The 21190-nt window shown below is 38.0% G+C and overlaps 1 protein-coding gene across 2 annotated transcripts in view; it reads right to left on the bottom strand.

Moving 5' to 3' along the window:
* Positions 1-8313: 8313 nt before the first annotated feature.
* HTR7 (5-hydroxytryptamine receptor 7) overlaps positions 8314-21190 on the bottom strand; it is a 37997-nt gene continuing 25120 nt past the window's right edge. Inside the window, exons 2-3 of one of the 2 annotated variants that reach the window (XM_075504863.1) lie at positions 18776-19522; positions 8314-9220 (exon numbers count right to left, since the gene is read on the bottom strand). In XM_075504863.1, the coding sequence (XP_075360978.1) occupies positions 9184-9220; positions 18776-19522 (784 nt within the window). In that variant the 3' untranslated portion in view covers positions 8314-9183. Of the gene's footprint in view, positions 9221-17446; positions 19523-21190 lie in introns of those variants that run through there. The other variant, XM_075504864.1, reaches the window with a different exon arrangement.

The following is a 21190-nucleotide window of genomic DNA, read 5'->3' as shown; positions in this document are numbered from 1 at the left end:
CAAATACACGTCCCACTCTGCCTTTTGTTAGCAGGAAATTAGCTGTCCTGCATTTTCATAAAGCGTATAGGACGAAGAGATCCTAGTCTTGCTGAGGTGAAATTCAATTAATAAATAATCTCAAGAAAGATCATCTTTAAAATAAATGTGTGGTTACTTTTGCATGGCAAATGTCTACTGCTGATCAAGGTCAAAGACACAGTGATGGAATTGCAGTGTAAGGGAAGATGTCCCAGCTTATAGGCTCTGGCGTTATAGCGGTGAGGTTGAACTAGGTATTTGGGTTGGTCTGGAAAAGAAGGCCTTGGGGGTGCAAGGAGAACTTCGAAGTAAAGCGTAGCAATAAATTTAGATAAGGGGTTTCCAGGGGAGTCCTAAAAGATAGGAGACTTTGATAAGAAACATCAGTATTTCATAGGGTTAGAAAATAACCTTGCAAAAACACATTGAGAAGCATTGTGAACAAATTGATCTGTTAAGACAGTCGATTTTCTGAGTGGAATATATGCATCCACGTAGGATGAAATTTTATGAGGAAAGGCATTTATTATCATCTGTTGGCATGCTCTGAGATGCAGAGTAATGTGTGTAGCAGCAAATAGCTGCTGATAATCTCAGCACAATTCTGAATAAATTAATTTTCTCAGTTTTTAAGTGAATAATCAATAATGGATCAAAATATCCAAAATACCCATAAAATATCCAAAATCCACTGAATACAAAACTTTTGTATTCAGTGGGTACTTTATATGAAGATCTAGTGGACATATAGCATTAAAGCCTTTGAAAAGTAAATATGAGCTAGTAATTCAAGCAGCAAGATGAACATAGAATTAAAGGCTTTACATAAATGACTTAAATATACATACCAGTTGATTTTGGTTTTCATCTTACAGAAGTTCACTATCTATATGCAAATTGCCAGTAACACTGGAGATTTTTCTTATTTACCATAACTCCAAAATGCATCATAACAAAGGAATTACTACTGTTGCTAATAGAAACATGTCTTCAAATACACAAAAATTAAAAGTTGCAAATGAAGGTTTAAGTCACTCTCTGGTAAGCTATATTAATGAATATAATCATTCACTGTAAAATGACATTTTTGTCCTGTGTTAGCTGCACAGTGGCTCTACAGACTTAATTTTCATCACATCTTAGTCAATCCTCGGAGAGAACAGTATATGTTTTCTTTTAGTTAATTAAAGCTGGTAATAGAATATCTATGACTTCATCCACATGTTTGTGCCAGCATGCTTTGAAAATAATTGTATCAAATCCAGTGTAGGGCTTAACCTCTTAGGTGCCTGATGCCCAAAATGAAATGCCAATGCCTACGTTAGGTATATAGGCTGCTTCTGCAGTGTCTGAGAAGGGGCTGGGAGCCTCAGGGTGGGATCTGAGAGCAATAAAGCTTCCTTCAACTAGCCAGTATAATACCCTGTGTTATACCTGAAACCACTTTCTGGAACTGGGATATGCCTACTATTTTTTGGGTTCATTCCTAGACATGGACATCTATACTCTTTTCTTTCAGAGATCTCAGTGGAGCGCTCTATTTTTGTTGAAAGGGCAATTATATTGTGGGTATTTTATAGAAAAAGGTTAGTGTTTATAACACTCGCTACAGACAGTGATCCTTACCCTAAGAGAGCAGATCCTCAGCTGTCTCTCAATAGCGCATCGAATTACCAAGGTCGTCTGACTTGGTGGAATGGTTTCCCTTTCTGCTATTGAAGTAATGGTCTTTTATGGGGAAAAACATTTGAGATCTGTGGGCCAAAGAGAATCTCTTTAGAGGCTTGATTCTGTAGGATGGGGTGCTGAAGCTCATCTGGGAAACAGTAAACTTGAGTCCCCGTTTCTGCTCCCAGAATTTTATCCACAACTTTGACTGTACTTTTATGATATATCCACTGGATTAAAACTCCTTAAATGTGAATTAACATTTTAAGTACTAGGCTATGGAGTCATGTTACTCCTTCAGTTCCATTTTGGTCCAATTAACGTTGAATTGCTTTCTGCAAAGGGTCTTCACCAGAAGGGACAGACAGTGCTTCTGTCACTCTGAATAGCCTGCTGGCTGAGCACTCTGGGAGTAAGGAGGTTGTGGATTTGATGCGAGCCTTGATGCCAGATTTACCATGTGCTGAGTAAGTGCTCTGACCATTTCATGGGAAACATAGACACTACCACTGTCACAACCATCTCTAAAAGGAGGTGACCGGATCCGTGACATGTAGAGCTCTGGTTCTGGTGGGTGCACAGTCCATGTTCTCAGTCTGTGCTCGTTGGGTTGGCAAGTTGGGCAGGCGATCTCCTGTTCGTATGGGCTGGCTCTGGCCCTGCAGTCCTCTGGCTCAGGAGCAGACCTCTGTGCCTTGCAGGAGCTTACAGTCAAACAGAGAAGTGGCTGTTTAGAGACATCCATGCTGCAGCGGCAGCTAGGCGGGGTTTTTTTGGATCACAATTCTAGAAATATTTCATTCAATCCCACAAAACTTTTCCTTTAGGATAAGTTTTTATTAGATATACTGTATTTCTGTTCAAAAATTACTGTTTGTTGGTTATACGTGTGGCAAAACTAGAGCTTGGTTTCCCTTTGTTATACACTCAAATTTGAAAGCAAGATTTTCCAGTGCGGGAGGTCTTAGTGGTTTGAAACAGGCAGCAGCTTTTCTACTGTTTTTCTCTTTGCTTTCTTCTTGCCTTGATACCCTTTTCAAGAAACTGATCACTTTCCATGTCTTAATCTTTGTAACATTTTAGATGAGAGATAGGCTTGTAGTTGGGCATTTTTCTCCAATGATTCATCTATAAATCATGATAATGAATCAAATAATTGTATTTAGCTAATTCCTATCCAGTTGTAAGTTGTTATTAAAATTTAGTTTCCTACCAGCAATTACTCCTCAGAAACCATATTTTATTCAGTCTGTAAATCTACTGCACCATTCATAGTGCTATTATACCTGTGATATTGTAATAGCCAGAGTGAAAATCAAATCAACATTCTGCTGACAGAATAAGAGCGGTAAATGTCAAACTAATGAATATAGAGTGGGTATATGTAAATGGCCTAGGAGAGCAGAGAGGTTCTTGGCATTTCTCATTTTAAGCATAGATCAACCTAAGTTTCACCATGTGAAAGAAGCTTACAGAGTTCATCTGCCCTGGCTGTGACTTCATCAGAAATCATTTAAGAAGGACTTCATATTCTTGCTAAAAATTAAGTAATGGTCAATAGATGTCCAGCTTGGCAAGAATAAATTAAGAACTGGGATAGCACAAAGATTCCTTTCCACTCAGTGAAATGACAGCTAGACTCAGAAAGATGGGAACTGGAAAGGTGAGGCTTTTCGGCTCTGCTCCACCAACTACCTCCTCAGAGGGAGCTGGATGAGACCTTTCACAGGGGACACTTCTCCAAGAAGAGAGGGTTAATTGTGACCTGGTGTGCCCTGGGAAAAAGTTTGATGACCTGACTTTGGGTGGGGGTCCGTAGGCCTCACTGAGCTCTTGTTCCTCGGCAATTTGTGCTTTGGGGGGAGATGTGCCCTGTGGCGTGCTCCAGAGCTGACCAGAGCAGGAGGCGTGTTGGCATATGCCCCGTCTCTGTCAGTGCCCCACATGCCCTGCTCCCCTCCCCGTGGAGCCAGCCATGCACTCAAGTCTTGTGGTACACACCTGGATGTACATCTGGATTCAGGCACTGGGAGGTAACCCTGGACTGAGAATGCAGATACAACCTGCTTGTTTGGTTTCCGTTTGTTCTGGAGAACTGCGTATATATGTTTACTGTCTCAAATACTTCTTTCACCGGCTTTTCCCCGATGTGATTTCTCATCATGGTTTGTGTTGCTGTTTGTGTCTTTCAACTTTTCTGAATCTGGTAATTGAAACTGTAAGGGATGCGGTTTGCTCAGGACAACTCAAATGGTTACACATAAAACTGATTTTTTGAGAGCAGTTTCAAAATACTCTGTCTTTTATGATATGCTGAAAAAAGTAATCAAATTATCATATGTGGCAGTCCATTTATTGGTTTATTTTGATTCAGCTGGAAATCATCTCTGCTTATTTGAGTAAGTACCCAACTTAGATACATAGTATTTTTAACAGAAGAATTCAGATAGGTAGTCAACTATAGGAGATGTTGGCTAAAGAAATAAGCATTGATACAACAGAGCAAAAACGAAGAAAACACTTGCATAAACAAAACATATTATAAAATGTCTGACTATTGTTTTCATTGGATGTGCCAAGATGGATGCCCTCTGTACATTGAATAGGTCATCGGAGGCATAATATAGATGTCAAGTATGTACCCTAAAGGTCTGGTTTATCTAAAGCATGTTTGGGTTGAGAGGCTGTAGATCAGTGTTCCTAGCCTGTGGCCTTTGAACTATCACTGTCAGTAAAAACTCTGAAAATGGTCTGCAAATTATGGGAAAAAAATGTTTGAAGGAAAAGAACAAAATTATATAGTATTCATATATGCACCCCTGCAAGGAAACAAATAAAATGGGTGTGAATGCAAGTAAGAGATAAACATTTAAAATTATTTGTTTATAAATGAAAATAATTTTGACTACACTAGCCAAGGTCTTTGGATTTTTTTAAAAGAAATGTTAGGTCATCCATTTTTAATAAACAAGACTAATGTCAGAGGATTTCCTAGACAATATGCTATACGACTTACTTAAATAGAACTAGAAGCAAATCCAAATCTATATTTCGATTACGTTATTCAAGAAATTGGACAAAATATTTTTTCTGGTCTGAGCAATCTCCTCTGGACTGAAAGGCAACTAAAATTTTTGAGCATTTGCCCTTCCCTTAAAAGGCTTGAATAGATGAAATCACCTTTTCCTTAGGAGCGATCAGTCTCGACCTGCTCAGCAGGGCTTGAGCCAGTGTTCTTTGCAGCAGTGCTTGTGCTGAACAAACCAAACCACCCTTTCATCAGGAGAGTTGTTAAAATTTCCCATCTCTCATTCTTTCAGTTCAGTGCTATCCAACAAGTGTAGGTACCTTTCTTTAATGTTAATTTTGATACAGCAAGGATTTTAAATCAGTCAAGCTGAAAAAAACCAGACTTTTTTGTAGATGAGAATGTCTTCCCTGAATCTAAATTAAAATCACTTAAACGAATGGATTCTCTATTTTCTGTAGCATTAGTTCAAAGAAAGCACATGACACAGGGATTAGTATTCAGTAGACTTTTTATTTTATTGTATAAAAGTAATTACTTTTTAAATACTATCCAAATTAACATTTTAATATCCCTCTGGGCTTATACATTTTAAAAGCATAATATAACTCAGTACCTAATACAGAAGAACCCTATTTCCTTTTCTATTAAATTAGTCTGCTGTAAAAATTTGAATCATTTGCAATGCAAGTGGCAGCAATTCTTTTTTTTACAAATAAGACTCATATTACAACCAAAGACACTCAACATTTTCAGTGCAGGCCACTTACAACTTGAAGAGCTTAATTTCCTTGTATTTGTATGTCTTGGTAAGCTATTCGTGGGAAATAGTCTTTTATGTGAACCGTCTTTATGTTTTACTAGATCTCATCAAGGAAAAATATATGACTTAAAATACATAGAGTTCCAGCTCAATCCTCTGGTGACTTTTGCATATTAAGTCCCAGCTGACTGAAATAATATATAAAATTCACTTTTATCTATTAAAATTATCAAGAACATCTGACCATTTTTATATTATACATAGACATGTTTTTTCGCACTTTCATGTAACTTTTTCAACAGTGCTTCTTGCAATAACAAGAAAAACTTTCTTCTTTTATCATTGTGTTTATTTTTTGCTCAGGGTGGAAGCAAATTAATCACTTTGTCATATGACTAAAACTAGCTAATTTAGCAAGAACTTTACACTAGAATCAAGGGGGCAGCTAGGAAAAAGCTTAAAGTTTGTAAACAGATCAATCTGGACAAAAAACAGATGATGAGAGAAGGACAGGAGAGATACAATAAGGGTGTAGTAGGCTGGTCCACCAAGTATCTCAGCTGTCTCTTGACCCCAAGAATACATGTGGAGAACAGGACAGGCTGGGGTGCACAGTGAAAGATCAAGGGTTTTGCAAAACTTTTGGGAAATTCATTTTATTTATTAAAATTGACAAATGCAGTGATACCTACCATAAGTCAGCCCTGTGAAAATGCAAACTGTTCACTATCACATCCCAGAACAGGTTTGGTGACAGAGCTAGAAAGGCATCTTCTATAGATGCAGAACTGTGAGTCTGAGCCTTGTTCCTGGCGCTATTCACTCTGCCAGGCTTCTATCTACAGCCTGGGGACTTGATGTCTCACTGTGAGGCACGTCCGTGTGCTGCTTTTGTACTGCTGGCTACAGAAACTACTGAAAGCTCAACTCGTTATCCCAGTAGGCCATCTAATCCCTTGACTTCTTTTGATCAGCCCTACTTTTTCGCTAATCCTCTAAAATATTGCATGCATTATTTGCTACTCTTGAATACGTACTTAACCTTGAGTGACTCTTCTAATTACTGCGTGGGTTTGTGCGTTGGTTTGAGAGAGGTGATGGACCTGACAGTTACAGCAGGAAAAAAATGAGCTTTATCTTGTATGACAAAGTATCAGTATTGTGTAGTTCCCAATGTTCTTTGTGTTGTTTACGTGTCTGAAAACTACTGGATGAAAAAATCAGGCAGAACTGCAACTTTATAGGTCCACGATGCCACAACTTACTCTAAAATATTCTCATAATTTCTGCAAGATTCTGGGAATTTACTAGCTATTAAAAGAAACAAATGTTTATTAGGTAATAATATATTGCCTTCTTTTCATGAGGCAGTACCATTCTAAAATACAAGGGATGGATGTGCGTGTTACATAGATGTATACATATATCTATCTAGAATTGTAGATTCCTAACAGCTAAAAGTTCTGACTCTTTTGCCCTCCATTATATTTCTCCTAAAATACAAATTTTCACTTAAGTGTAAAATAACCACATTAAGAAAAACCATGAATTTTCACAGAAAGGTGTCACTGGTAGGGTTTGCTTATTTGGATTTTCTTTTAATCATTTAAATTATTTATATGATGCATAATTTTTCCATTTCACTTGAAGTTAAGGTTTTGACACAACATCATGACAAAGAAAGTGACTGCCTAATTCATCTAAGTAAATTTGTTTCATTGCCTTTGTGAAATGGACATGCAAGTGAGACCATAAAGCTTAAAAACAGAGTTTCAGAGTATTACCACTGCACTTTATTTTAAGGTTTGGGTTTTTTAAAAGAAGAAACAGACTTTTTTTTACTGTTATATTTATGGATCTATCATCTCCCTTTCTCATTAGGTCCAGTTGTAATATTATTTGCCAGTGTAATTTTGACTTCAGCTGAGTTTCTCTGAATGTATTCTCATGTAATTTCATCAGAACTGGTCCATCGGCCATTGACAATAACTGTCCCATTTCCTGTTAAATGCTTGAGACTAACCACGTAAAAAGCATTGCTGTGTCATTCCCTTTGGGAAATAAAGCAAATTATAAGACTCATTTTGTTTCAATGCAGAGTTCACAGCCATGAGTTTTATCAGCGAAGTACCGAAAAGAGTCTTGCTGACCTAGTACAATGAAAATATGCTACTCCGGTGCTCTCTTGTGTAACTACAGGAGGTAGCTTAGGGTGTCAGGATAGTGAGCAGAAGATGGATTAGGCTCTCTGTCCTTTGTTTTACATAGGCTTAACATGGATTGATTTGCATTCCATATTTACCTCTTGCTGATAAGTAATGAATTGCCCTGTGCTGGTATGCCTGGCCCCTTATTTAGATAACTATTGTGAACTTGTATATTAATTTAAACAAAGGAAATCAAGGCTGTAATGGCATGTGTATTCAGTGAATGATTAACCAGCAGCATTTTGGTTAAACTGGAAGTAGGAGACTAAGTTATCACAAATCATACGGCTATGGAAATAAGGCAAGTGCTCATCAAGATGTACCTTTAAAGAAGATAGCCTTTAGGAATGGTATATCCCACTGCACAGTGGATTGTATAACCACGCATAGTTTAGAAACTCTGAGGGGAAATCAATATGAGAAGCTCAAAACCAAAAAAATTGTTCAAAGGCATACTTAAGGAATGATACCTTGAATCAATTTTCCCTGGGACAAATGGTCATTAACACTTTCCTATTTAATTTTTGTCAAGTCAAAAGGGTTTATTTTAATTATAATCAAACACTGGCAGAAGTAACACTTCTTAAACACATTTAAAGAAATAACAAATGTTGTCAATCTCAGTCTAGTCTGGCTAGCCAGTAAGACAAAAAGCAAAGTGCTATGGAAATTCCGCAGCCTTTTATAGTTATTTGAGTTAAAATGAGAGAAAACTGTTTTTTATAAATTGGCAGATCACAAAAATTACATTAAAGCAAAGCAATCATATTTGTGAATTAACTGTGTTGTAATATGTGTGTGTTCTAATTCCGACCCTTGACTTGTGTCAGAGCATAATTGAAGGCAGCTTTTTTAAAAGGTTAGGGAGAACAAACCATGTATATGTTAACGAGTAAACAGACATTTACTTAGTACAACAGAATGGTTTTACAAAAATCGGTCTTTTATTGTTGCCTTTCTCGATCCCATTCCAGGTGCAGAGCATCTCTTTAACACAAGCCCTGGAAGCACCCACAGAGCTACCATTTGCTTGAAAACCTCTTTTTGTAGTACGACAAAATACATTCGGTATCCCTGACGGTCCCTGAATATTAATACTGATGTTATGATCCACAAACATGGTAGATATAAATGAATGCTCTTCTACGTTGTTTAATGTGGTGGAAATCTGTACAGTGCTTTATCTTTGAGTTTTACTTGCATTTTTTTTTTCCACACCCCATGTGCCAAACTCTTATTGCTGAAATGATGTGGCTTTCTCAGGCAGAAAACTATTTTCATTTGTATATAGCAGCACTTTTCTCCATCACAAACAAGATGTGACTACTCCAATAGAAATGTATTTATTATACTGTATTGAGCATTTTTAACACATTCCCATCAAAAGAAGAAGTAGTACATTTCATAAATCTGTCCAGTTCTTCAGAAGACAACTCTTCATTTTTCTTCTTCCAGTTCTCACTTGGCTTTTTCTGGCTGCTTTGATGCACATTTGGTCATGACTCTTTTTCCCTGGAGAAATCACAACTTCTCCTGTTTTTAAAAAAGTGGATGAATTAGATGAGGAATGTCCTGGAGCAACTAAAAGTCCTGATCCAGATAGAACTGACATAACTGGAAACATTTCTTAAGAGGTAATTAGATCACGGCTAATGAGAGAGTTCTCGGAGCATTCTGGTGGTTTTCAAGTCCTTTGTTCTCATCGCATTTTGGGTTGCTGTGAGAACTGAGTTCCCAGTCTGCTTTACACATTTCAGTGGCAGAAGCCCAAAAGGCCTTCAGCAAATGTAGCTGGTCTTACTGAGAGCCCCACGCCTGACCCAGCCTCCCAGGCTCTGGTGGCAGTGCAAGCCCACACGTGGGTCACTGCTCACGGGGACCTCGCGTGTGCGAGAGAGGGAGAAAGGAGCCAGAGCAATAACGAAGACTTCTCCCTCAGTTCCATAAAATCGTCTATAGACAAATAATTACTGCAAGAGCTTTGCGTGGAATATACATCTTAGCTGCAATGACATTGTATTTTATCCTGCCTAAAACACCGTCACCTTAATTATAACTAGGGCAAATTCCTGCCTCTCTTCTCAAGTTTTGTGAAGGGAAGAACCAATCCCCTACAGTAACCAGGCTGAAATGTTGTAACAGAAACATCTGTGAGATTATAAAACAGGTTTCAGGGCATCCCAGCCCTAGTTCTGCCTGGCGGTAGCATGCAGCAAGGTACTCCTTTGTCTCGTTATAGCCTCCCTATTGAAATCATTGAATTATTCCCATCAGTAAATGTATCAGGAGCAGGCATTTTTACAGACAAACCTGCACTCTCAATCAGTTCAAATATTTTATTCAATGAAAACACATCTTGGCAAAAATGGATCCAAATTAAAGGAAGACAGGTAGGTAGGAACTTTTGAGAACTGACCAGGTAATTATATCCAAGTTCAAAACTAGATATAAAGGAAAGCAAGGATTTTTTTAAATGTTATGTTTTAGGTAAATGTAGGTGTTTTTTAAAGCCAGAATAAAATTCTGGACTTTATATAATTTGCCCTAAGAAATGGTTTTTTCTGTTCATGTATTGCATTCACTGAAGGAACAACTTTAAAGAAAATATATGGACAAAAGATGATAGGTTATTTCATTATTATGGCTAAAAGTTTGCTTTTATAAATCTTTGTAATTAAAAACCATTTTGGTGCTGATGATCTTTGTTGTTTTCTGCGCTGACAGGATTATTTTGGAAAGAGAAGACTAATTTTTTTAAAAAAGGTTATTTTACAGCATTAACTTTATCTGTCCAATTGAACATTGGATTATTTTTTTTTATAATTGCAAGTTAAACGTCCTTAGCATGATTTTCACAGTACTTGCTCTATTTACTGCCTTGTTTGAAGAGAGAAATATAATTTATGGATTTGTCAAAAATACTTACTGTATAGAAGCTAAGAAAAACTATAAGTATTCTGTAAGGAACAGATAGGCTCTCTGCATGCTCGCAATCAAATACCCAAAAGGCTTCAAGTTCTCTGTGCTTGTTTGGTCCCCATGTTACTTTTTAATTATTTCTGTTATTTCTTCTCTATCAGGATAAAATTTGGGCTTCTTTAATGCGTTAGCCTGGAGAAGCAATAGATACCTTGAATAGGTCCTTGATAGTATATCAGCATACAGAGTGTGTACATCCTCCTTACAGTAAACACATGCTAAGGTCAATTATTTTACTAGACTGCAAAACTACAGCAACTTGTTTCAACATTCCTTAGTGAAAATCTCCATTAATTAAATATGCAAGGAAAACAGTCTCTAAAATTTTGGGTAAGCAGCTCTTAGTTTGGAAGCACATACCATGAAGATACTGGTTTCTATGAAGCAGCTGTAATATATTGTCATTGTGCTGTTTAAAGTGTTGAGATTACTAAAATATCATCGTTGTTTTTATCTATTGGGTGGGGTTGTTTTGCTTTTGCAACTGTTGTTGCGAAGTAAATGTTCATTTAATTTGTGTAATTTTATCTTTTCCTTGCAACCATCTTCAGGATAGTAGATTTGACTGATGAATCTCTGCTGATTTATCAGAGACCTGCAGAAATCCTGGCTAGATTAGCCAAAGATGCAAAGTTTTCTGAGACATTAGAGAGTTTATGCAGATGCATTCTGATATATTTTTCCATGCTTTAAAACATAGATTCTCCAGAAGGGCTGAAGAAGTATACTACAGTGGTTTTCTTTCTCTTCTCTTACAGCAAGTAAAAATAAGTACACTGTAAACACAATTTTCTGGAACTAGCAAAGCCCACACAACGACTGAATTAATGAAATATTGTTGGTTTTGACTGAGTAGATAGAAAACTAAAAGCAAAATATTTATTCGGTCTAGTATGTTGGTTTATGAAATGCATTGGTCTCTTCTGGAAACTTTGATACATCTATGCATTTTTTTGCTGAAGTGACCTGACTAGTTCTATGTGAAAGATCACAAATGGCAGAAATAGTAATTTCAATCAGTAAAGTCACAAAGTTACAAATCATCAAAATATTATCCCCAACAGTAACTGTGTATGAATATCTTTAAGAAAACACAATATCTCCGTGGGGTTTTTTTGCTTGCAGCAGAGAAAACTTAATCTGGGAATCATAAGCATCTTTCAGTTTTCAGTGAGTAAAAGCCATTTTGCCCTATTGGAAATATTGCTACATGAGAAGGGGTTTGGCATGCAGCCGGGCAGCTAAAAGGGGTGCCAGAATAGAGTGTGGGAAATGACAGGCCTATTTGGCAAAATGTTTAGAAAGCGGGTATAGAAAACAGTATTAATTCGCTCCAAATTCATGCTGAACCCACTCTTTAGTGGCAATAACTATTTAAGAGCTTAAAATCAGTAAAGATGGATATAAGTTTGTATTTCTTGCACGTTGCAAAGATTGGTCTTCTAATGCAATGTTTCTTAGACTATTTCTTTTTTTTTAATCTGCTTGAGCCCTCCTCTTAAAAAAAAAAAAAAAATCCAGTCCTCACCATTCCTACCTCCTCACCCTTTGAAATAAGGGGTGAGTATCTTCTATTCCAGGATATTAATAATTTTGCACATTAAGACTATGCCCCATGTCTCTGAATCTTCTCCCTTCTCTCTCCCCACATCTTCCTGAGAAACATTGTTTTAAAAGACAAGAATTGATTCTTAAGCAAACTGTGAACAGGATTTGATAATACACTGATCTTGCATGTTTTCTGAGAATATTATATTTTGAATAGTTTTTCCTGAAAGATAACAAAAATAATATGGAAAGCTAAGTTGATAGCTAGAAGAAAGCAACAGAGCAAATGTCATTGCTTCAAAACACCTTCCAGTCCTGTACGTACAGCATCTTGGTCAGTGATCCCAAAACTTACCTCAATAATGTTCTTCCAATGATGCTGTGCTGACCCCAGTGTTTAGAGCAGGGGTTGCCTGGAAATTCATTTTCCTGCCAAAAAGCAGGGGGGAGGGAGTGAATGGACTCTGTCTGCATTATTTATAGTATGAATTTGATAAGTAATTCCCTCCTCTATGTCTCATTGTAGTCGATTTACTTCCCACTGTTTGACGTATCTTTCTGCAGGTGGTGCTAGCTAGTAAATCATCTGAACAGAGCACGAAAAGCATTGCTTTGCTTTTCATGAAACCGAAGTGTGAACCAACAGACACATAATAATGAGATATTATCATAAATTCACGTGTTTTACTACTCTGCTGTTTCTGTTATTACCCAGTAAGTCTCTTGCTAAACAGAGGAGATTGGTAAGGGTCAATAATGTGCTACAGTATTAAACCTACAGGCTGGTAGACTGCAGGAGCTGGGAGAAAATGTTAGGAATGAGGCTTCTGCCACAGACGGTCTCCCTCAAAAAAGCAGTACCAAGTGAGCAAGGGGAGTAGAGTTTTCACGATGTATTGATACTGCGACAAAACCTTGAGTTTTATTTGAACGAGAAGGAAAAATACCATGGGGAATGCTGTATGTTGTTACCGCCTGGTTCTACTGCAGTTTAACTGCTACTGCAAAATGGGAGGGTGGTTTACAGTAGGCTAGCGGTACATTTACAAAGGCAGTTGTCAGCAGGAACGGCAAGGAAGAAATATGGTCATATGGGACACTTGAGAACCTCTGAGCAACAGTTACTGATTTGACACTGGGTAATTAACAGAAAAAACCAGAGATGGGAGGGTGCAGGGTGGGCAGGGAGGGCTGCAAAACCAGCCAAACCAAACTCTTCACAAAACCATTATCTCAAATTCTGCTCCAAGGGCATTGCTTACACTGAGGAGAATGTTCACTCTAAGTCTATTCATCTAAAGCCCTTACTGTAAGCTGCTTACTGAGGAAAAATGACATAAATATGGTGCATCTGAGCAGGATGAGACTAGAAGGATGCAAGGGACTTCCTGGTACAGTACAACCCGTACACTGGCTGCTATATTACTGGTACAAGGCATGCTATGGAAAGACTGTTTCAAGTAAAGGAGGCTCATCCAGGACCCCCTCACCTGGGATCCATTGAGAGCTAGTGTTCCCTTTATGGATAAATCCTAGCTAGGGTATTGCTAATACCATATAATGAGCTGTGTAAGGGTTACTTTTTTTATGCCCCTTTCAGAGCTTTCCCTTTGGCTTTTACTTTGGCCATAGCCGATGTTTATCTTGGATAAAATGTGTTCGTGATACTGAAAGGTGGGCTCAGGGAAGGACCTCTGGCACAGCTGGGACTAAAACTCCTTTTAGGGAACTGACTCACTCAACGGCTGCTCTCAAAGATCTTTACATACACTTTAGAGGCAAACAAAGAGACATATAAAGTAAAGAAGGTGTGACTGGCATCGCCCTGTGTTGATGTCTAGGTAATTCTGGCAGCAACTGAAGATCTCAGGCTGGAGCTGAAGACTGACTGAGTGGCTGCTTGTGCTGGATGAAGCGGCAGTCTAGATGCTGTCCGCAGCTGCACAGCTGCTTCCTCATTTCCTCAGCTCCTAGCACAGACTATGGCAATCACTCTGAAATCGCTGCCTGAGCATTTCCCAGTATCACCGTGTTTTTCCCAGTGTTTAGGCATGGTATAGCTGAGTGATCATCCCCTGAGCCAGTATAGCCAGCTACGTTTCCCTAGAAACGCCAACCAGCAAGCCCTAACCTAAAAATGCATTGTGGTGACTCCTTCCCTCCTTGAATAAGGAGAGGTAAATTCCCACTGGAGAGATACAGAGGAAGCAAAAGGGCTGAACGGCCTCATGAGATCCTGTTTAGCCCTTTTGAGAAACACAAGTTATTCGTGAGAAACACAAGTACAGCATGTGCATGAACTAAGCACAACTGTTCAAAAAACTTGTCAGTCTAGTAAATGGAAGCAAAATTTGGTCCCATTTTCCTGCTACCATCACCATCCAGAAATCAAATAGTGGCTAGAAACCAGCTTCAGAACTAGCAGCTGGTAGAAAGATGGTCTAGGGCGTACAGCAATAAGACTAAGCTTTCTAATGGGAAATGCTGCATGTGGGTACTGTAGCTAATAACAAATGCTCCATTGAGTTTCCTCAGACCAAAAATCTAGCTGGGGTAAGGCCAGTTCTGCACTGTAGTTAATGGGCAAACCACTAGGACAGCTTTTTCCAGGCTTTCTTGCTTTCCAGATTGCGCTGCCCTGCGCACCTAAGGACCCACTCCAACCTTTCCCATCAAACACTCGAACGTTACACAAAGTGACAGCTACCTTCATAGAAAACCTGAGATTGTCCAATATTTCAGGTCTTTCACACTCTGTAGTAAACATGGGACTTCTCACATCTGGGACTATGACTTAAGGATGAGATAGCTGAAACCCTCCCACCTTCCCCGGAGTGGAGTTACAGAGTTAGCTGTCACCGTCGTCCACGACCTCCTGTGACTACAGTTTGTGGATTTAGACAACACCCACTGTTTCTTAAAAAGAAAGATTGGATAGATTTCATTGCTTTTACATCTCAACAGACCTTATCTAAAGTCAAGATTCACTTCATGCTGCTATTAAAAAAAATGTTTTTTAAATAGAGTTTTGCTAAATCCAGAGCAGTGCTGACCTGCAGAGCCCAGCTCCCCTTTAAGCAATGAGGTAGCAACAGTCTTTTCACTGGGATTGTACAAGCATATTTTAGGAAGGTTTGTGTCTTTATCCTCAAAATCTTGGATATGTACCCTTGTTGCCTCTACGTTTTTGCATGTTTTCCTAAAAGTAACTATCCAATCACAAGTCTGAAACTTAAAACTGCTTCCATGTCTTCCTTCCCATATCTCGCCTTTCTCTTTCTCTGTCTTCATTCAGTTACGCTGGCCTCCTTATGCTCTGGCTTGTTCTGGGAGTTTTATATTACCATTTTTTTCACAACCCCATCTATCTGATTTGCCGCCCTCACTTTCTCCTAGAAACATGGGAAAGGACACACAGACCAAGGGTGCAACCTCTTTTAGGGTTTGGTACTAGCACATACAAGGCTGCACACGTGATGAGGTAGACTTCTCATTCACCCATTGATATGTTACCTCTTTGTCAGATGAGTAGCGAATTATCTAATTTAAAAAAAAAATGCTGCTGCAGTTAGGTATTTTGATACAGTTCTATTTATTTATCTTTTAAAAAAGTAAAAAGTCCTGTTGTCAAACCCAAGCAATAATTTCCTTATGCTTCTTATCTAAGCCTCTTTCAGTTAGAATTCTGTCTGAAAGCTTTCTCCTCTTCTCGACACCATTGTTACCCATGTGTTTGGCTAATGGGACATTCTTCTAATCTTCTCAATTTCTTTACTTTTTCCCTGAAATACAGCTCCATCCAACAACAGCTTCCATTTGCCACATAGCTGTGTTTTGTTTTGGCTGTATGAAGAAACTTGTTTTTTTCTTTTCTTTTTCTTTCCTTTCCAAACATATCCAGAGATGAAAGGTAGCTGTTTATCTCTAAAAACTTCAAGGATTGACACACAGCTCATAACAACTCTTGTGCTTTCCTGGGCTTTCATTACCTGAAGCAGATGGTAGAGGAGAGGTGGAGTCCGACAGGATGCTTTCCCTGAGGAAAGCAATTGCCTTTAGTGACAGGTGGGCAAATGTCAATTCCTGACTCATAAGACACTTCTATATTTAATTTAAAAAATACATAAATTCTTGTTTGGAGGAAACACAACTTCTCAGACTTTCCTGCAGAATAAAAATGGCTGAAACTTCTGCCCAGAATTCTGAAATCAGCTTCAGAGTTTTATAATCCCACTTGGAATTTTCACAGATACATTTATTTGTATAGTCTCCTATATATCCTCACATAGGGGAAAAAAATTTACAGAAGGCTTGTGAAAACTCCTCACTTATGCTAGGAACTCAAAAAATGCTACTGTGGCAGGTAACAAAGACAGAAATATCATTAATTTCATGTCAAACATGGAAAATATGCTTGAATTAACATGAGCTCTACTCCATACTACAGAGCTTGTGCATATTCTGGGCCAAAATCTCTTTGTGTCCTTCTGCACATACTTTTGGAATATTTAAAAGAAATTGGACAGTTTCAAATCAATTTGAAACTTCTTTAGAAAACTTTTTTGAAGCTGGGATATAGCCTATCTCTTACTATAATAAGACTATGATCCTTCTGTAAAAATGAGGCCAAAATGTACGTCCTACTGTATGTATCCTAGTGTATAAATCCATCTAAAATGGCTTAAGCTTGTTGCAGTACACATAGCTCAGCACATCGATCCAGATCTTGTGCATCTGCCACTTAGAAGCTCAAGCGTTTGCAATGATCTCTGTACACTTTGAACAAGGGATCTGGCACAAGCTTCTCACTACTTAGTCCAAATTAACATCACTGAATTCATTAAGTCATTTTGGCTTCATACTTGAGAAAGTGGGGACACAAGTTAGCCTAAAGTGGGATTTGCTACTGAGGCAATTTGATAATAAACACGTTGTCTCCTCAGCAATGCCCCGAGGTCTGAAAGGCAGATCAAGCTCTGAAACAGTCTTAGTTCACGGATGTACCCTGTGCTTCATCTGGAACATGGTGTGCAGTGCAAACTCAGTCCAGAGAAAGCATCTTGTTCTTATGAGTTCTTATAAGTTTATTATTATTTTATGTTATTATAGTAATAGATTACATAATTAGTGCATTTTATATTAATGCATTACTACTAATATATTAATATCGTTAATTCATCATATATTAATATCATTAATATCATGAAATTGTAACATATTCTTTCAGTGCCATAGTTGCTGTGCAAAGTCAACATTCAATTTCATAAATGTCATTACTAAGTGATAAAGAAAAATATTGTTACAATATTTGACCCTGCTCCACTGAAGGAAGAGCTTTGTTACCAAAGCCAGGAAAAGTAGAATCACATACTTGGATGAGCTGCAGTGGTGGAGGGAAACAACTAGAACTAGAAACAGTAAATAATCTTGATTCTTACACAAGGCAAGGCTTTAAATAATTTTAAGCAGAAGTGATGGCCAAAATCAGTTTGTAAGGATGAAGTCCAGATGTCTCTGAATGTCATCAAGTCCTCAGTTTATTTTTTCCTTACTGACTTCAGAAAGGAAAGAAATCCCAAGAAGCTAGAAAAGCTTTCAAATAGACAGTAAGTTAACTGCTGAAGCGGAACAAGGACTAGCCATATATCAACAGAAACTAAGACTTGAGCATAGACAGAGTCTTCATCTAGATTAGAGAAGGGCTCAACTGATAAAGCCAAGAGAATTAAAGAACGAAAAGATGGATAAAGACCAGACAGCTCCTGAAATAAACCGTAATCACGCATATTCGTTGTGTTAGCAATGTAGGATAAGACCTTTACCTGGTGTAATTGGCATAGTAGCACTGCAACTAATCATGCTGCATGACTGTATGCAGCAGTAGATGTTGGACCGTGTGACTTTACTCAGACTCTTATATTCACATTGAAATTGTAACATATTCTTTCAGTGCCATAGTTACTGTGCAAAGTCAACATTCAGTTTCACAAAGTAGTTTATTTCCAGGCAATCCAGGAAATTAACATTTAGTGGACATATGGTTTTTTATAATAAAGAGTATTTCTAAGCGATATAAGTTCTTTGATCCAGCTTCATCTTAAATGGTTCATTTTTATAATAAAAAAGTGGAAAGAAATAAATTATACTGAACTTTTCACCACTCTCAGGTCTTTATTACAGCAAAAATCCCTAGGGTACAAGATGCATCCAACATTCAGACATACTAAAAGTTGTTTGGGGCCAAGGGCCAAGCGAATGGGTTAGGCCAACTTTGCTCTTTCCTCACTAGCAACTCAGACATCCTGCACCACCTTTTACCCTCCCCCTTTCTGGTATTCCTCTTACACTCAATTTTTTTAGATGGTCTTCTTGTTTCTCCAGGCCTGCTAGGACTGGTGAGCTGTACAGGACTTAACCTTGCTACCTTCCAGTTTCTTGGTGATTGCATTAACAGTGCTCAGGAAGCCTGGTTCTTCCCATAACTCTTCTTTCAAATCTGTGGGGGAAAAGCTAGTGTGATAAAACATTAAATTATCATAGTAAAAGGATGAGTGACCTTACAGAACAAATTCTGGCTTTTCTGCAAGCTTCAGAGCCTCGTGCATCCCTGCAGCTGATAGTTTCCGATTGATATTCCTGTATCTGCATTGCAGTAGGTTGCGGTAAGTTGTCCTCAGGTCCCGATTGAAGAAGGCATATATAAAAGGGTTAATGAGAGAGTTTGCATAACCCAACCATAGAAATGTTCTCTCAACCCACAGCGGGATACAGCTGCATGCTGTACCGCAGATGAAGGGCCTGGCGGTTGAGAGGAGGAAGAAGGGCAACCAGCAGACAGTGAAAGCCCCAACAATAATCCCAAGCGTAGTGGCAGCTTTCTGTTCTCTTTTAAAGATGGAAATGTTTTTCTTGTCATGCTTTAGGAGTCGTGAAAAATTAGTACATTCTTCAGATTCCTTGTGCAGTTTTACAACTCCATTCATAGAAATCCCTTCCATTTCTTCTGGCCGGGGAAAACCAGCAAACTTGTGTTTAGCAGCACTCCTCTTGGCAGCTTTGTAAATCTGATAGTACATGAAAAGCATCACTGACATTGGAATATAAAATGCAACTGCCGTGGAGTAAATGGTGTAGCCGAAGTCTTGACTGATCAAACAAACCTTTTCATCGTTTACATTTTGGGCCCAACCGAAGAGTGGGGGTATAGTGATAGAGGCAGATAAGAGCCATACACACAGGATCATTTTGGCCATACACTTCCCGTTCTGCCTTACAGGATACGTAAGAGGTCTCGTTATTCCCAGGTACCTAGAACGATAATGTACAGTTACTATATAGTGCAGTGGTTCACTGGTTAAAGTTATTTCATGTAGTCTGCCCTAAACCAAAACATCTTCAGCTAAGGTTTCTATTTTACGTTTTTTCAATCCTCTCTTTCCATGTATTTCAAACTTGTAAATTCATGTGTCTTTCACTTGAAAATTTACAGTGCTGATATTCCGTATAGAAGGTCTTTATTCTAGAAGGAAATCTCCCATTGGCCATAATGGACTGCAATTTTAATGAATTTGTACAATTTTCATGCAGATAACTCATTTTTTGGCTTTTCAGGAAATTCTGAAACCTAGATTTTATTTGGTTAACTTATGAAATCTTGGAGTATAGATGAATACTCACTCCGCAAAGCCTACCACTTTCTGTACTGAGTGCATGGTTAAGTTAAAACAAGCATGCATTCATGCTTGCCACTAAACTGAGATGATGAGTTGTTTTTCCTACCTTCATGTTTCAGACGAGAACAACAAACTGCAAACTTACGCCAAGAGCAGGTTATTTCAATATTACAATAATTCTTTTTATCATCATTTAATTAGAAAGAAATCATATTTATTCAACATTCAAATTTTTACTGAACAAAATAATAATTTATCACAGTGTCAGTTCAAGAAGACCTGGGGAAAAAACATAGTTTTACCAGAAGCTAAGTTTAGGGTGGTAAATTGTAAACAGAGAAGAAAAATGTTTATAATATGTCAAGTTTTCATAGAAAAAAAATAATGAAGTCTGTTGACAACTTCTACATTTCCTAAGCTGTGATAGCTTAAACTATGTATTTTTTTCTAATTAAAAAAAATATGACTACGACCCTATACAGCTGGACAGCAATATCCTAAGTTTGTGTTTACTCTCAACTACAGAAAATTTCTTTATTTCCTCTCTAGCTATGGGAAGTTTCTCTTAGATAGAAGTGGATGCTTTATTTTACACCTAACATTTTTACTTTGAAATTTGGTTTCTGCTCATCTGGTACTTATGAGTTACCATTAACTTCTCAAATTCTTTTTTTCCTCCCCCCAAAAAGAAAGAATTTTGAGAAAAATCAGTGTGATTCACTTTGGTACTTGTAAAAGAAATTACTTCAAATCAGGTTTCAGAACAAAATTTTGGTTTCAAGAGGTACCAGTGTTTAGTTACACAGTGAAGGTTTTGGAGGGTTACAAACAAGAAATATAGTAACATGATTAAAAATATCTTTTTCTGAGCATTTTTTCTCTCTCTATTCACCTAGCAAATCAAATATGAGTATTTGCCTGGCTCTGTGGAATGCTGCATTGTTGATTTTACTGCAATGCAGTAAATTATGCCCAGTGCTGCTGCTTTATACAAGCACTCAGGTATGCTACAGTTTTGGAAGGATAAAGAAGCATCATTTCGAGATCTGTTCTGATGAGTAACAACAATCCCTCCCAACAACATCATTGATTTTACATTATTTCGTATGGCAAGTGTTACAAAAAAGACAGAACTCGTTTATTGTGCCCTATTCTTGGCAGCGTGCACAAGTAAATTACAGCAGGTCAGTATTGTGCCAGTGAAGCTGTGCCTGGTGGGGCAGTAAACTAAGAACAGTTATTAAAATTGGCCGGGATTAGAGCAGTGTGATACATGGACCATGCTATTAAAAAAGGCTGCTTC

This window comes from Mycteria americana, chromosome 6 (genome assembly GCF_035582795.1).
Source record: "Mycteria americana isolate JAX WOST 10 ecotype Jacksonville Zoo and Gardens chromosome 6, USCA_MyAme_1.0, whole genome shotgun sequence".
NCBI lineage: Eukaryota > Metazoa > Chordata > Aves > Ciconiiformes > Ciconiidae > Mycteria > Mycteria americana.
This window is presented reverse-complemented; position numbering and strand designations above follow the sequence as displayed.